Here is an 18445-nt window from a genome sequence, read left to right on the forward strand (position 1 = left end):
AATTATGTCTTTGGCAGTGAGAAGAAGAGGACGCACACACTGGGAGCGACGGAATGACAGCGTCTGAGACTGGTGCCAGAAACCACAGGAGAAGAGACATTGTTTTGAATAAAGCACAATTATAATCACAACCCAGAAGTGTCTGTATGTGGGTCCTGTGTCACAGTAGTTAATAACAGTTATTTAATGATTTAACAAGAGGGGCAATTTTTTTTTTTTTTTTTTTTTTTTTAAAAAACAGGACCAAGTAGGTTTGAATAACTTTTCTCCCTTAATCAATGAAATCATTTAAAAACTGCATTTTGTATTACCCTGGGTTATGTTTGTCTAATATTAACATTTGTTTGATGATCTGAAACATGTAAGTGTGACAAATATGCAAAACCCTAGGAAATCAGGAAGGGGGCAAACACTTTTTCACCAACTGTACATATATATTCGTACATGTACGTGTGCCTCCACTCCTTTTTATAGTGGTGCCATACCCAACTAGGCATGGTAGAGCCAAAGTCTCTGCAGCCAACCCAGCTGCTGGCACAGTTGTTGTCGGAGGCAGCCGAGACACTTGCATCAGTATGCTTGCTAAGAGGTGGCACAGGTGTTCTATATTGCTAACCCTCAAACACCTTTCCCCGGTCCAGAACGGATAGTGCCGCTACAACTAAAATATAACGGAGTCAAAGTCGGGATTAGCTCTCGCCTAACGCATCCCTTAACTGGGAAGACAGATTGGCCAGGGTTTAATAATCTGTTGGGGCAGTGTGTGGAGATACGTTCACCACTGATAGGGGTGTGTAGTGTCTGCAATGCGCTCAGTGGTGACGCTAGGTGTACGTCGCCGACTCTGGGGAGGATGAGACAGCGGGGGCTTCTCAGGAGGCCCCACTGGCTCCAATAGTTCACTCCAAGAGAGATTTTCTACTAGAGCAATATTGTGATGACACTCTGGTCAGCCATTGACCAAATGATGAAAACTGTCAAGAACATGACCCTGACATAACACTGATCTACTTGCATTTTGTGTTTATTAGAGAGTAAATGTATCAAGTGAGTCGTGACACTCACACAGAAGAAGAACACACCCAGTTGCTGGTGTCAAAAAGCCAGCTCAGAACTCCAAGGTGGGGCATATGAGATATGGAAAAACTGAGGTGAATAGTGCTCCGATTTTATTGGCCGGGGGGGGACGTGTGCCGATGGTGTGTCCTGCCCTGAGTGTCAGCTGGTGAACCAGCTGGCCATTTCAAAAGCACTGTTGCATAGTTTTTTGGATTCACAAAATCTTGAATGGTTTTTGAAACATAATTTCTTTTTGAAACTGGTTGGCACCCTTTCACCTCTTACAGTGCCACCACTGCTGACCCACACACACTGAAGCATGCTGAATTGGTTCATCTCCTGTTTTCACCCTGTCTGTCAGCTGTTTGCTGCCCTCAAGCTATGGTCATTGCCTACCAGCATACTTACAGTTACAAAAGGATATCTGGCGACTGAAGCAGGAACTTATGAAGGATGAGCTTCACAGATTTCATATGTGGCCACCACACAAGCAAAGCACTTGCTTCCCTATGGATCTCCTGCTGTGCCAACATCGACAGGTGCAACTCCACCCTGTGCTCTGTCTCGGGAGCTCCCTGTGATGCCACATTCCCCTGGTCTGGTTCTGCCACCACTGGAGGACAGCCAGTCATCTCAGCCAATCTCCTGGCTCTGGCTGATGAAATGTAGCATGTCCTTGGGGCAAAGCCAAAGTCTGAAGTCTGCTTCACACACTGCAAGTCGCAGTCGTGGTTCCTGGTAAAGGGCTGCAGCTGACTAGACGTCCGGTCTGTCTACACCCAGAGGTTATTCAGCTGGTGAACAAATTTTACCCGCTGGAAAATGTGCAGGACCCGGCAGTGCCCTGGGTTTCCTTGCCACTACTCCTCCAGGCTGCCTAGCTCCAGCGCAGACACCTAGATGTCTCCCTCTTCTAGAATTCAGGGATCAGCGTTTTTCACTGCCAGGTGCTGCTGATGCTGCTCCTGCTGCCCCCACAGCTGCATCTCAGAGCCCACATGTGGTCATGCCCCCAAGCTACCCATCACCACCTCCTCAAGGCCGTGTCTACCTAAAGTGATCGTTGTTGGCACCTTTATGGTTCAACACTTGGCGACCATATCTTTTGCTATCCTAAGAGCCGGTATGAAGAATATTACTCCGACCTCTCTTCAGCCGTTGAAACTCACCACAGCGTCTCTTCAATGTCGGCACTAATGACTTGAAACAACGTCAGTCAGAGACCCTCAAACAAGACTTTATGCACCTTGTGGAAAGTCTGCAGAACACCAGAAAGCAATCCATTAACTGTGGTCCGCTGCTGCCCCCCTGTTATGGTGACATAAAGTTCAACAGTCTGGGTCAGCTACACATTGAACTTTTTAAACAAGATCACCTTCATCCAGAACCACTGAGGTTCAAGTACTGAATTAATCCTTCACTCATGTAGGACCCCTAAAGCATGAGGGAAAATCTCGCTATCTGCAACTCCGTCACTAGAACTGATATTTTCTTGCCATCACTACTAAACAAGCATTTCACTACTAAACTGCATAACCACTATTATACTGCTACTTCACCTGTTTTCTCAGTTCTAAAGTATTCATCTTTACTAATTCCATTGATTATAATGCATAAATTAAAAAAAAAAAAAAAAAGTCTTTGCCAGTATTTGTACAACCAGACTCAGTAATCTAATTACTATGCGCTGTAAGCCTCTTCCTCTTAAGCCGGTCTCTCCTGCAATTATTACCCCCTTTAACAGTACATCCTTATCTAACAAATCATTCCTACAATTTTGTCATCCCTTAAAAATTAGACATTTTCAAACCAGGCAACTGTTGCATGTTACCCCTCAAAACTTTGTCCACCAAGTTACAAGTTCTTGAATCCCCTGAGGTGCTCAGGCTATGGTGGGGGGAATAGCACCATTTAGATAATTATAAGAATTATCTATATTGTGTGCAGTTTAATCCTGGTTATTTTAATTCCTTTGAATTACTATCTTATAAAATTCGATGTGAATATCCAGGTTGCTATATTGTAATTTATCAACCTCCAAATCCTGCAATAATTTCTTGAATTAATGAATTCCCTAATCTCCTCTCATCTGTTACTGTTAATTTAGATAAAATCAATTTGGTGGGTGAATTTAATTTACATATTGATGATCCCTCTAACTGCACTGTGACAGAATTTCTTAACATTGCAAAGGCATTTAATTTAGTGTAACATGTTACACATAATGGTGGCCACACACCGGATTTAGTTTTTACTCTCGGCTTATCTAAACACTTTTTTGTCTAATCTACTACTGATCACTAGGGGTGGGTTTTGATTATCGATTTATCGATTAAAATCGATTCTAGCTTGCATAACGTGATATCGATTCATTAAAATCCTGAATCGATTTTTAAATATAAATTTATTTTGCCCGAAACACCAGAATCTCAGGTTAAACCTCACAAAATTTCAACAACCACCAAACAGCTAAAACAGTAAATGAGAGCAGGTACACAGATTCTGCACAAAGACGTAAACACAAAGCGCGGAGATGTGGCTTTCTCACCCAACGGCACGGACACGGTCAGGGCTGAAAGCCGACAGCTCACCGATTCTGATCCATCAGCAGGTCGGCGCTTTGTGTAAACACAAGTCTGAATCTAGTGCAAAAGGGGCGTAAACGCCCCTTTTGCACTAGATTCAGAAGCTGCAGGTTTTTATCTCTCTCCAAACAATATTGACTGAACCAGCAACAAGAGAAGATCCAAACTACACTTCACATTTTGCATCACATAAACATCGTCATGAATGCCCTCTTAGTTTGCTGTTTTGCTTCCACCACGATAAGATTTAAAAAAAAAAAAAAAAAAAAAAATCACACTTCATGCAGAGCTCGCGGTCTCTCTCTCTCTCTCTCTCTCTCTCTCTCTCTCTCTCTCTCTGTACTTCAAGAACAGGTTCCCATCCAAAAATCTTTTTTCTGCATTATTCGCTTGCTTATTACGCGCAAGTCATCCATTGTTTACGGCACTGTCGGCCGCTGTTTCTTTTCCCTTTTACTTACTTCCGAAAAGAAAGCCTCATTTCTGCTGTTCAATAGGCTACTGAACAAATTTTAACTTTTTAAAATTATGCAAAATTGCAAAACGCTTAGCTGCGTCTCTAATAAAACCTCTGTAACTTTGCTCTGCTTCACTTCAGCAGCATCAGGTAATGTTCATATTTTGATTAATGACTTTCTTTCATTTTTGATCTACTGCAGAACATTTTTAAGGTTATCTGCTATAAAAGTCGCCTTCATGGTTTTTCTGTGTTTTATCCTCAGTTACTTTGACACAAAGGCATCTGCTGTGATGCTTACACTTTTGATAAAGTCTTGCAAGTGTCAGCTTTCTTTTTATAGATATAAAAATATGGAAATGTACTGATATGTGATCAAAATGATAATATTTCTGACTGAGGCAAAATTTCCCAGATTAAAATCGAATCAAACCGAATCGTGGATCGAATCGATTCGGGACCTTGTGGATCTGAATCGAATCGATTCTAGAAATCAGTGACGTTACCCAGCCCTACTGATCACAAGCATGTAATCTTAGACACAGTTCTGCATCTAGTGTCGTCTTCCCAGAGAAAAACTGCTCATATTCGGAAGATGCAACTGCTATCATCATCACCCATCCATCCATCCATCTTCTTCCACTTTATCCGGGGCCGGGTCGCGGGGGCAGCAGCCTAAGCAGAGAAGTCCAGACCTCCCTCTCCCCAGCCACCTCCTCTAGCTTATGCGGGGGAACACCAAGGCGTTCCCAGGCCAGCCCGAGAGATATAATCTCTCCAGCGTGTCCTGGGTCTACCCCAGGGCCTCCTCCCTATCATCATCACAAAATTACATACCAAGCCCCAAAAATATGACTGAACGTACATTGAGTGCGAGAGCAGCTGACCTGAGAGATAGGATCATGGCGAACCTGGAAAACCTGACCCTTGATGGCCAATTACCAAGACTATATGAAATACCCTCTGAAGGTCTACTAGAAGATGTGAATGCAGCATTACAGAAAATCCCTAAAATGGCTATTACCAAAACGAATCAGCAGATCTACACCACGACAACAGTGATCACTTTTGGCTATAAGATGAACAGCCACAAGGATCACCATCCCCTATGGAGAAGGAGACTAGGGGCGAAGATCAATGTAGTGCAGAGGGAAGTTAGCAAAACTATTGGAGCTGCAGAAAGGTGTTATGACTCGATGCCCCACACATGGATCCTGGAATGCCTAGAACTATACAATATCAGGAATTCAATGGGGATGTGGCGAACAACACTAGAGGCCAACCCACGGAACATGTCAACATCAGGTGTAGGAGCTACCAAGGAGATGATCTGTCCCAACTGCTGTTCTACATATGCAAGACCCCTTAGTGAGATCATTGACAAGACCTACAAGCTACAGACACTGACTACGGAACTGAGCAATCATCAGCCACCCGCTCCAAATGAATGACATCAAGCTGCATCCCAGGAGTAAACAAGACAAAGGGGGTGTCCAAATTCATCTGCTGCATCCTCCTGAGGCCGCATTTGTAGACCGATTACCTCACAGTGACGCGCCAAGGCTGTCCAAATTTGTAGACTCCTCCGAATGCAGCCGACAAACGCGTCCTCCTTTTCCCCGAATTTGAAGGATGGGTCGGGTGTATCCTTTGTGGCCTACCATATCCCAGAATTCATAGCGTGGCCCAGCCAATTCCAGTTTCTAACAATGGCGGCTGCTACTAAGTTTTAATATTACTCTTATTACTCTTTCTGGGTCACAAATTAAACTTAAGATATTTCAGGCAAGAATGTAGCTGTGCAAACTTCAAATATCTGCTGGGTTTATCAAGACATCACATATTTGCAAAAAGTGCTCTGACATTTTCGGAGATGTCTGTTACCCAGCAGCTCGATAGCTAGCCGGGGTGATAACAGCGAACTCCCAGCACAACCCACCCGCGGTCTTTCGCTACTCAGGTTAAACATGATATATAAGTCACTTAGATAACTTAACAGTGTTATTGTTTGGCTTTTTCAGTGTTTTATTTGTTCATGAGTAAATCGGTTTGGCTGAGATTAAAGTTATAGTTTTCACACAGCTAAATAAACGCCAAACAGAGAACTGATTAAACAGAAGTGTGAGATGATCGAGAATCTATGCCAGTGTCCTGTTATATTATAGACAGAAAGGAGCAGACAGCCAAGTTTATTAAACTCCACCGAGACAGCTGGTGATGCAAAACTGAAGGCTAGACCGTCCAATTTCACAGCCACTCACTTCCGGCCTAGCCGGCCTTTGGAGGACGACCGCGAAGGCCGGGTCCTCAGGAGGATGCAGTCTATGAATTTGGACACCCCTATAGATACACTGATTCATACCAGTAAGATCTACAGCAACGAAATTCTAATGCCGTTAGGACTGGGAAAAGTGTAGTCAGTTCTGACTACTATCCCCTTATTTGTTACAGAGAGAATTGTACAGAGAGGCAACATTGCAGACATAAAGGACAGCTACAAGTACCTAATCCCACAGGCAAATGGGAGCCATAAAGAGGCCGCTAGGAAATCTGCAACCTCCAAATACCTGCAGAAAGTAAAGCAAGTCCTGAGGAGTCAGCAGAATGGGAAGAACAAGATCCGGGGCAATTAACACCAATGTCCTGCCTGTGATCAGATACCCTGTTGGGAAAATAAGCTGACCAAAGGAGGAGATAGAAGCCAAGGAAAAAGACAAAAGAAAGTTTCTTACCATGCATGGAGCGTTTTACTCCAAGTCCAGGACCCTGAGACTGTATGCTAAGTGGAAAGAAGGAGGCTGAGGCCTAGTGAATGTCACAACCACTATCCAGGACAAAACAACAAAGATCAAAAGATCGAAAGTCAGGAAGATGGGCAAAACTGCTCATGTGCTTAGGAAATACCTGAGCCAATAGAAATCCGAGAAAGAAGAGGAAAAATCAGCATGGAGGTACACTAGTACTAGGCTGCTAATGTACCACGGGCAGATCAGATTCCTGGATGAAAAAGCTGGTCTGAAAGACAGCAGAGAGGCACTTATAATAGCAGCATAGGAATAAGCTAAGATCCTTAGGGACTTCCAGGTACAGAGAGAGAAACTGGTGATGGGTAACCAGACACTCTAGCGGTGTACAAGCAGATTAATACAGCCATAGTGATAGATATAGCTACGCTGAGTGATAGCAACATCAGGAAAAAGGAACACGGGAAGCTCAAGAAGTACCAAGGGCTGAGAAGATGTGGAAGGTGAAGTGAATAGCTGTCCCTGTGGTAATCTGAGCACTCGGTGTAGTGACACCCAAGTTGGATGAGTGGCTCTAGGTCATATTTTTCAGATCTCAGAAACAACACCTGAGACATCTGTCCAGAAGAGCACAGTCCTCGGAACAGGAAAGATACTGTGAAGTATATACGTGCATGCTCAAATATATACATACACTCAAACCTTTTAATACGTTCCACTGAAGGTTCTAAAATGTCTTAACTTTAACAGTCAAGGCATACCAACTTGTTCCTCTATATTGTATGTGGATTAGAGAAAATCAAAAATAAAGTCAAACTTGTGCACCCAGTTTTCTTTTTTTTCTTTTTTTAAATTCAAAAAAGATGTATAGTGTATATTCACTTCACCCTGCAAAAAACACAGAAGATGTTTACAGAAATCAATATCAGAATTCTCCATCCTCATGAGTGCATGTAAACATTTAACCACAACTGTCAAATTTAAAATGAGCTAATATTTTTTGTTAAAATTGTACATTTTCTGCAGTTTTGCATGTGATATTTTCCGTGTTCCGTTGTGAATAAAATATAAATTTATAAGGTTTGTAAGTCATTGCATTTTACACAACATCTCAACTTTTTTGGAAATAGGTTTGTAGCTTTTATTGCAGTTTTTAAACAGATGGTAAATGTACTTTTTTCCTCAACTGTGAAATATTAATGTGAATATCCCCAGTACTCATTCTTAAGCTATGAGACCCAAAAAAGCTATAAAAAAAAAAAAAAAAAAAAAGGTAAACCCACCCCTATGTAATTTGAGTGCCTTAAACTCTTTAGGGTGTAAAGGTTTTCCTTTTATTATGGAATTTCCTAGTGTAAACCCAATCCTCAAACTCCAAAAGTCTTTACCAACAAATCCTACTCACAAATTTATCACCAAGTGAAATATAGACCACCTCTATAGTTCATGAAATAACAAGGCCAAACTGTTTCCATTCATGACTAGACTTTGATAATTTTTTCAGCCATGTAAAAACAGCTATAACGGTTAAAAATACAATATAAAGATTTCCCATATAAAAATCTTAAATTAAAACTGAAGGTCATTGAATTAGTCACATTTCATTACTAATTTAGTTTTCAAATCTGTTGTAGTCAAGAGATGCAGAATTCTGAAGAGTCCTGTATTATTGTTCAATCTTTAGTATATCTGTATAACTTCATCAGTACCAACGCTTGAGACCATTCTATGGGCTGAACTTGGATAAATGTAACCATAGAGATATCTGAAAGAAAAGAAGACCTACCTCGCAGAATCTGATAAAGAAAAACTTTGGCATGGTCTGAGCTCAGAGGCTGCGGTGATACAATGATCTTATGGAGGTCACTTTGCATCAGTTCAGTTACTACATAGCTGATCAAGAGGAATTAAGGTTAAAAGAAAAACAAATATGTGCAAGAACATAAACAGTAAATCTCAATGAGAACCTGAGAAAGACAGTATAGTTATAATAAAGATGTGCTTTATTTTCTAAGATAGAGTTTAGGCATCAGCATCACTGCATTGTTTTCTTACCTTTCCAGTTATCTTATGTTAATCACTAGCAGCATTCTAGAAATGAAAATGTAAACTGGCATCTTCTTTCACATAAAGTATGGGTATTTGGAATGAAAAAGCATTACACAACAGATCATTGCAGAGTGTAAATACCTGCAGTTACCAAAACTTCACTAAACTTAATTCACACTTTTGTTTTCTGCGTAGCCTTAAGGCCTTACCATATTTCCATCTTGGGCAGATGGGCAAAAAGAATTCCCATGAATTCCAGAAATCAGAATAACCACAAAAAAAAAAAAATAATAATAATTTAAAGGGGGTTATCACAGGTATTTTGATTTAGTAGATTTTTACGCTGGATACCTTTCCTGGTGCAAGCCTCCTAGTAATTGTGTCTCCTCCTAATTTCAAACGTACAAGTTGATTGATGATGACGTATCCTGTAACATAGCTTTACAGAGTCTTTTAACGTTAGGGAACATGTTAATGGCCCCACACATACAGGGTCAGACACTGGTTTAAATATAAATAAGATGCAGAAAATTATTATGAAGAAAGGGATGCTTAAGAAGTACTGCAAGCTGCCCATAACTCAGGCCTTAGAACCTGCCAAACAAAGACTCACGGGCTTTGGCCTGCTGCTGGCAAGGTATACTATCTCTTCAAGGTGCATTTGAAGTGGCATACCAGAGAGCTAGAAGCCAGGAGAATAAACCAGCTGTACTCCACTCCATGGAGTACAGCTGGTATACTCCACTCCATCCAAGGTGTATTCTCAGTAGCAGGGTAACAATATGACAACAGCCCCACTGAGGCTGGAGACAGTAACTCTGAAAATGCATGTGGGAGAAAGACGTAACCCATATCAACAATGCTCAGAGGCTGGTGGAGCCAAGAGTAGACTACAGCACCCCCCAATGAACAACATCCAGTAACAGTGGCAGACGTCATAGAAAGGGCCTCTGAGCGTCTGGCAACATAAATTAAGCAAATGCAAATGGGCGAAATGCACTCAGAATGGCGAACTGAAGCCTGGACAATCCTGATGCCCAAGCATCCCCAGAAGGCACCGGTCTAGTACAACTATCGGCCAATAACCTGTCTCGGTACAACATGGAAGCAACTGTCAGGCATCATAGCGGCTAAGATGAACAGGCACATAGTTCAATACATGAGTGGGGCACAGAATGGAACTGGCAGGAACATCAGAGGGGTAAAAACAACAGCTACTGATAGATGGACAGTCACTCAAGATTGTAAGACTAGACTGAACAATCTGTGCACCTCCTGGACTCATTACAAGAAAGCCTATGATTCAATGTCCTACACATGGATCCCAGAATGCCTAGAAATATATAAGACCAACAAAACCCTAAGAATGTTCATCAAGAAGTGGCAAACAACACAATAGCACAAGAGATGATCTGTCACCACTGCTGTTCTACATAGGCCTGAAACCCCTCAGTGCGATATTTGACAAGACTGCCTATGGATACTGATTAAGAAATTGAGCAATCATCAGCCACCTGCTCCACATGGATGACCTCAAGCTGCATGCCAGGAGTGAACAAGACATCGATTCACTGATCCATACCACTAGGATCTGCAGCAACGACATTCCAGTGTCATTAGGACTGGAGAAGTGTAGTCAGTGAAACAAAATGTAACAAAGAAAGGGATAGTAGTCAAAACTGAGAGGATTGTACTACCAGGAGGCAACATTGCAGACATCAAGGACAGCTACAAGTACCTAATCCCACAGGCAAATGGGAGCCATGAAGAGGCCGCTACAAAATCTGCAACCACCAAGTACCTGCAGAAAGTAAGACAAGTCCTGAGGAGTCAGCAGAATGGCAAGAACAAGATCCTGCCTTTGATCAGATACCCCAATTGGGAAAATAAGCTAGCCAAAGAAAGAGATAGAAGCCAAGGGCAAAGGCAAAAGAAAGCTCCTTACCATGCATGGAGCATTTTACCCCAAGTCCAGCACTCTGAGACTATATGCTAAGCGTAAGGAAGGAGGCTGAGGCTTAGTGAATGTCAGAACCACTATCCAGGATGAAACAACAAAGATCCATGAGTCAGGAAGATGGGCAAAACTGCTCATGTGAGTCAGTATCTGAGACAACAGAAACCCAAAAAAGAAGAGGAGCAAGAAGTGGGACCATCAAAGAAGGACAGGCCCCTGCACAGCATGTACCACTGTAAAATAGAAAAAGTGGCTGATATCAAGTAACATCAATGCCTTGACAAAGCTGGACTGAAAGACAGCACAGAGGCACTAATAATGGCAGCACAGGAATAAGCTCTGAGCACAAGATCCACAGTGTTGGTGCTCTACCACACCAGGCAAGACACTAGGTGCAGGCAGCGCAAAGAGACAATCCAGCACATAACAGCATGATACAAGATGCTAGTACGCAGGGCATATATGCTGACATAGTATACAGGAATATCTGTGCTTAGTATGGCCTGGAAGTCCCAAAGTCCAAATGGAATATGCCCCTGAGATTGGTTGAGAATGGGCAAGCTAAGATCCTGTGTGACTTTATGTGCCCATTCGTCTTAGCCACTATGAGGACCAGCACTTTACATCTTGTGCTGAGGCTGGTTATTGACCAGTAGTTAGACAGGACCAGCCCCTTCTGTGGATCCTTGAGATTCAGGACTGTCAGACCTTCAATTAGCCATTCTGGGTGTGTGCCATTATTAGCAGCTGGTTCATTTGTGCTGTTAACAGCTTATGGTGTACAGTTAGCTTCTTTAGCCTGTAGGCACTAATCATGTCAGGGCCCGGTGCAGTCCGACTTGTCATGATTTTTCTTTGCTCTTTTTCTGTAAGTGCTTTCTAACACTCAAACACTTTCATACTCCTATGAGAGCAACTTGCGGTTAGTATCTTGCCCAAAATAATTTGGCAGGCAGACTGGAGCAGATGGGAATCGAACCACCACCCTTCGAGTTAATATGCTCTTCCACTGCTGCTGTCTGCTCTTAGCTCCACTAGCCACTGAGCATTGCTGTTATGGATTGCATCCTCCTCTCATATGCTCTTCCAGTATTGCTGCTTTTCCAGACTTGGTCGGGCTTTCCCCCTGCCACTGAGAATGCACCTTGGATGGTTTAGGGGAGTACAGCTGATTTTATCTCTCTGGTATACCTCTTCAAGCGGCTTTCGACGGCTGAGAGTCGTTACTTGGCATCTCAGTGACCACTGTGATTGTGATTCCCCTCTCGCCCTCTGGACGGTCATTATCCTTCAAACTCAGGTCTTCTACCAGAGGCCTGGGAGCTTCAGAGTCCTCTACAGTTCCTTGCTGTTCCTAGGACTGCGCTATTGTAGACAGAGATCATGGATGTTGTTCCTGTGATTTGCTGGAGCCTCCCGCCCAGTGTGGGGGTCACTGCAATGAGTGCTCCAGTTACCACTGGGACCACTGTTTCCTTCACATCTTCTCAAGTCCTTCCCTCAACCTTTAGTACTTTGAGCTTCTCGTGTTCCCTGTTCCTGATGTTACCATATTCGGTATAGCTACATCTATCACTATGGCCATCTTCTTCTGCTTTTCCACCACTACTATATCTGGTTAGTTAACCATCACCAGTTTGTCTGTCCATACCTGGCATAAAGGTTGATGTCATCCATGCAGCGGAGGTACCTGGTGACTGGTGGATTGTGTAGTTGGTATCCATAGCCAGTCTTGTCAGTGATCTCACTGAGGGGCTTCAAGCCTATGCAGAACAGCAATAGGGACAGAGCATCTCCTTTGTAAATCCCGCACTTAATGTTGACTTGTGCCACTGGCTTGAAGTTGGCCTCTAGTGTTTGCCACGTCCCCATTTAATTCCTGACGAAGGCTCTTATGGCCCTGTTGATTTTATATAGTTCCGTGATTCATTTGTCGGGCGTTGAGTCATAGGCTTTCTTGTAAAATATCCAACTGTGGGGATCAGGACTGACTGGGCTTCAGTTAGCCAATCCACATATCTCATCTACTAGCAGCTGGTCCATTAGTGCTGTCAGATGCTCATGGAGTGCAGTCAGCTTCTTCAGCCAGTAGGTGTGAATCATGTCAGGACCAGGTGCTGTTCATATCTACATACTGGAGACCCTTTCCTGTGATGACTACCGGACCCTGTTCAGGGAGATTGCTGTGGTCGGCTTTAAGATTCACTATCAACTGAGCCTTATTGTTATGGGTTGCATCTTTCTCCCATATGCTCTTCCAGTCTTGCTCCGTCTCCACTCTTGGTGGGCCTGTTCTCACATTGTTACACTGCCACTTGGATGGTTCAGTATAGTACAGCTGGTTTATTCTCCTGCCTTCTGTTTCTCTGGTATACCTCTACTTAGCAGTTTCCAAGACAGCTTGCTGTACTTCTTAGGCATCCCTTTCTTTACAGGCTCTGTGCTACCTTATTCTTGGCTTCTAGTAGGGGTGGGCGATATAAACGATATACGATAGAAACGATATAAATTTGGCCAACGATAGAGATTTTGACTATATCGCTCTATCGCGATAGCGCATGTTGATGATGTCATCAAGCTGCGCCTGTTTTGGTCGAAAGCATGGCGGCGGCTAAAACCATTATCATCTGCAAATTATGGCGACAGTCATAGCAAAGAGATGAAGCACTTTTGAAATATGGGGAAAGCCAAAAACTGCGCTTCCTCCACTTCCGTAACATTGATTCATTAATGTTGAATTCTCTCGCATCTGTTCTATTCCCATATTGTTGCAGTATATTAATAACTAACCTTGTATTGTGGATGAATAATCTCAGTTGTTCTCCTGACTGAAGTTTGGCCCCTGTATAGCATCCTGCTATGCGATTGCATTTGTCCCTGACCACCAGAATCCCTCACGTTAACTTTTATCGAGTGGAAAAAAAGTTGGCGTTCATCCTCCAGCTTCACTGTGCTAATGTTATGCTAACATAGATGTGTCGCTAGCAATCATGTAGAACAACATTATATACCAGGTAGTCCAACTTCAGTAACCCTGCAAACGCCACTGCTGTTTAGTTTTCTGTCTTCATTTATGTTGGAAGTGGTAGCAGAGCTGTATAATTAGTTTAAAAAATCTCTCAGTCAGAACATGGTATGAAATGTTTAGGTGTAAACTAGCGAGCTAACATCCTGTTAACTTCTAACTCTGTTAAATTTAATAAATTCTGTTTTCATGGATGCATGGATGTAAAACTTAATTGTTACACCTGGTAAAGCATCAACGTTGATGATTTAATTAAAGATGAAAGAATTTAGACCGTTTTTAACTCTTAGTGTTCGTTTGACTTTGGGACCTGAACTGGACGGAGTTTTGGACCCAGATTCCTCCGCGAAGCTCCTTACTACGGCAGCCGTAATGCTCTGACAATCCATCAAGCTGTGCCGCTTACCAAAGTTGTACTAAAACATTTTTTAACAGATTTCTGCACGCCCAAATCGGTCCGAGGTCAGTAAGCACAACCAGAATTCATACATAAGGCACACTCTCGATTTTTGAGAAAATTAAAGGATTTTAAGTGTGCCTTATAGTGTGGAAAATACGTTATACAGAAGAAAAGAATATATCGTGATATATATCGTTACCGCACATGCTTCAAATTATACCGTGATATGGATTTTAGGCCATATCGCCCAGCCCTAGCTTCTAGTCACCTTCTCCACGGAGAGTAATGCTCCTTGTAACTATTCATTTTATAGCCAAGCAGCTCAGTGATCACTGCAGCTGTGGTGTAGATCAGCTGATTCAGTGATGGTTGCAGTAGGGATTGTGCTACATTCACACCTTCTACTAGACCTACAGAGGGTATCTCACGTAGTCTTGGCAATCGGCCATGGAGGGTCCAGGTTTCCAGTTTAGCCATGATGCTATCTATCAGGCCAGCACTTGATACACCCTCAGTCATACTTTGTTTTATTTAATGGTAAATGGACTGGTTCTTATAAAGCACTTCTCTACTATAAGCAATCAAAGTGCTTTTTATAACTTTTCACAACTTGTCTCATTCACCCATTTACATTTTTTTCTTTGCTCTTTTTCTGCAAGTGCTTTCTAACACTCACACGCATTCATACTCTTATGGGTGCATCACAGAGCAATTTGGGGTTAGTATCTTGCCCAAAATAATTTGGCAGGCAGACAGGGATCGAACCACCAACCTTCCGGTTAGTAAGTGACCTTCCCTACCTGAGCTACAGCCACCCCCAATGTGACCTAAAGAAAATTTCTTATGCAATTCTCCGCAATTTCATACACTTGATTTTAAAATGTAATTCCTGTAGGCCCTGCATCTTGTTATAATCTTTGAATAAATCAATAGTAAAGGATACATTTCTTCAAAGTAGTCAATGTGTGGAGGTTGTAGTATATCCAGCGCAGAGAGCACCTGAGAACAGAGATAAAGCTGTGGTCTGTTTTCAGGCTGAATGCAATCATGCAGGCAAACACATTTCTTTTTCCTTTCTAGAGGAAACTATAAGCTCCATTGTGACATTGTCATGTACTTACATTCTCATGTTTGAAGAAGCACAGCATCTTCAGCTCACGAAATACCCTCTTACAAGAAACAAGGTTTTGGAAGACATTAGGCATCTTTTTGAGAGCAACTCGCTTTCCGTCTCTGGGGTCTGTCACTGACCTGGGTGAATATGAAAAAGAAATTCACAAAAATTATAACATTGGATGAAAAGTTAGATAAATAGATCAGCAGAACAAATCATGTCATGGATTGGAGTAAGTTATAAAAATATTTCAGTATTTTTTCATCACATTTTTGAGATTTGGTTTGTTTTTGTTTTTTAAAGGACTATTTCCTACGACCAACTTTAAGCATCACTATTATCAAATCTCAAAAAGCGCATTTTGTGTATACATGTAAGGGTTATATCATCGGAGACAAGTGGCTGGAGAAAACAAGTTACACTATATGAAAGGTGTCCTTTTAATCCAAATTTACGACCACCATCTTCCAGGCTAATCTTCCACTTGTAATTTCTGCAGTCAAACTAACTTTTTAACGTAGTTTTTTTTTTTTTAACAACAAAGAATTAATGGGCAGCACGGTTGCACAGAGATTAGCACTGTTGCCTCACAGCAAGAAGGTCCTGAGTTTGATTCCACCACCTGCCTGAGGGCTTTGCATGTTCTCCCCATGCTGGTGTAGGTTCTCTCTATGCGGGTGTGAATGTGAATGGTTGTCTGTCTCTATGTGTTAGTCCTGCGACAGACTGGCAACCTGTACAGTGTATCTTGCCTCTCACCCTATGGTAGCTGGGTTAGGCTCCAGACCCGGGGCATTGACAAGGATAAGCAGGAGAGAATGGATGGATGGAACAAAGAATGACGCTGATGTGAAAGGAGTGGCCAGAGAAGAGATTAGGAGAAATTCCAGACAACGAGAAAACTTGGCAAAAGTGTGAAAGAAACCATGATATGTTGGGATGTGGCCAGATTCGGTGATGAAGAGAGGGTCTAAAGGTAATGCGTGCTGGGATTTTCTAAGGTAGAGGAAATGGGTCAGCAAGTCAAAGTGACTTAAAGGCAAGATTATTTTGAATTAAAATATCGAAAGGGGGCTGCCCAATTGGTTGGTTTTCCTCTGTTTGAGGAGAAGATGAGCCAGTCTTCAAAGACCGGGTGGAAGTCGCTTAAGCAGGGATGACAATCTCCTTGAAGAAGAGGTCAATTCTGAACAGCACAGGAACCTGAAGAAGGCTAAAAGGTTAAAATGGGAGCCTGATGTTAGAGACCTTTGATGAGAACAGAAGAACAGCAGAACTTTGAAGGCACTTGTGATGTCGGCTTTTGAAAGTCATGCACCTCTGCATTTTAACAAGGGAAATGACATGGTTCACTGTTGAGCATTTAAGAGAAAAATCGGGGAATGAGGCAATTTATGTTCGGAATAAGACTACCTTGAGTTGCAGACAAATCTATGATGATGTGCTTTTTCCCTGAATGCTCAGTGATGCCCAGTGGGCTGATACAAAAAAGGGGGAAAGGCGTTATAGGGAAGTGTCCAATTATGAAACCCTCCCAGACTTCTTTGGCGAGCAGGTTGTCAACAGCATCTGGGTCTTTGAGAGCTGACTAGAGATTTTTACAGGTACAAGAGACTGATGGCTGGGTGACAATCCTGGGTGAAAACCTGAAAAATCTTTTACTAAAAAGTTGACAAAATCTGGGTTACGGTGATTTACTAAGGCTTCTTTTAATGCTAGTCATTTCTTGCGGTGGTTGTGGGGGCATGCTGGGTGGGAATGGCCGCCGCCACAAGAAGGAAGGAGAAGGAGTGGAGATAGTGGCACTGAGACATGAGGCAAAAGGAATCGCTGTAATTGTTGCAAATAGTGCGGCCACCTAGCTGCATAATGGGTCTGTCCTTGTGTACCATATGGCAAAGGCATGCATGGAATAGATGCTGTAGGTTTAGAAATTTCTGGTGTGGAGGCTGAAGCCAACCAGGTAAGAGCAGATGTACCATTTATGGGCTGTGAAGTATTTTGATTGCAGCAATGATTTGTTGCCGAAGGTGAGCGGATACTGGGGAAGGTTTTGGAGCTGGTGGGTTAGGAGGAGGAATTGCTGAGGCCAGCAAAACTGAGCAATATTAGAGTGGAAGAGAAAAGAAGGGGCCTGGGCTATAAAACTTGGCCATGTGCTGCTCCGACAAGGAGGAAGAAAAGGTTCTGGGTTAGAAGCATGAATAGTTGAATACCCAGTTGCATGAATGTTAGCTAAAGTATTGTAAAGAGAAGCCGAGGTGAGTGGAACTGGCAACCCGGTGCCATGAAGATTTGCTGAGGTGAGTTGCAAAGGAGGGATGGAAGACCGCAGAACTGGCAACCCAGTGCCTAGCGCGGAGAAGCACTAAATAGGAGGAACAGCTGAAGAGAGAGCTGGTATTTCCCTTCCGAGAACATGCGAAATGGTGGCTGGATGTGGCTTTTGCTGGCTGATGGGTGGGAGTGCAAGGTGCGGAAAGCTTCACTGTTGGAGGCGTTGTCTTCATTTATGCCCAAAAGTGGATTATTTATGTTTGTTGTATCGATGTTGGAGCATTGAGAAGTTAAAAAGAATTGTAATAAGCTTTGTCTTCTTGTCGGACCAGTGAAATTGAATACCTTTCTCTTTTAAAACGTATTTAAGACAGGCTACAGTCCAGTCTGAAATCTGGGGGTAGGACGTCTTCGGGAGACCCTTCTGGGGTGTGGAAACAGCCGCATATCTTTGGAGTTAGGCTTTGTGATGGATCAGATTTTCGGGAAGCTCTACAGGGCTATAACCATCTTAGAGTGATAAAGAGTGGAGCTGCTCCGTGAAGTTTTGCTGGTGGTTGATCTTCCTCTAATCGAAGTTGGGAGGTTATGATTTCACAGGGATAGCGAGCGACCAGAGTTGCTGTATTGCTAAATGGAGCGGAGAGAGGAATTCTGAGGTTTGGATATAGTAGACCAGATAGCCAAGTGGCAAGAATGACTACTGGAAGGTTCCCTATGCAGCGAGCGGCGATCAGTCTCTCTGCGGTGGCTCCACTATGACATTTAGAAATGGGAG

At 42.8% G+C, this 18445-nt stretch overlaps 1 protein-coding gene across 1 annotated transcript in view; it reads right to left on the minus strand.

The window, feature by feature from the left end:
- Positions 1-18445, minus strand: part of nlk2 (nemo-like kinase, type 2) — a 93088-nt gene that overhangs the window by 31155 nt on the left and 43488 nt on the right. Inside the window, exons 2-4 of the mRNA XM_084951761.1 lie at positions 15398-15527; positions 15220-15275; positions 8632-8738 (exon numbers count right to left, since the gene is read on the minus strand). Of these exons, the coding sequence (XP_084807887.1) occupies positions 8632-8738; positions 15220-15275; positions 15398-15527 (293 nt within the window). The remainder of the gene's footprint in view (positions 1-8631; positions 8739-15219; positions 15276-15397; positions 15528-18445) is intronic.

The sequence above is a fragment of the Perissodus microlepis genome, chromosome 14, assembly GCF_051167445.1.
Source record: "Perissodus microlepis isolate ML-2025 ecotype Zambia chromosome 14, ASM5116744v1, whole genome shotgun sequence".
In the NCBI taxonomy this organism is placed as follows: Eukaryota; Metazoa; Chordata; class Actinopteri; order Cichliformes; family Cichlidae; genus Perissodus; species Perissodus microlepis.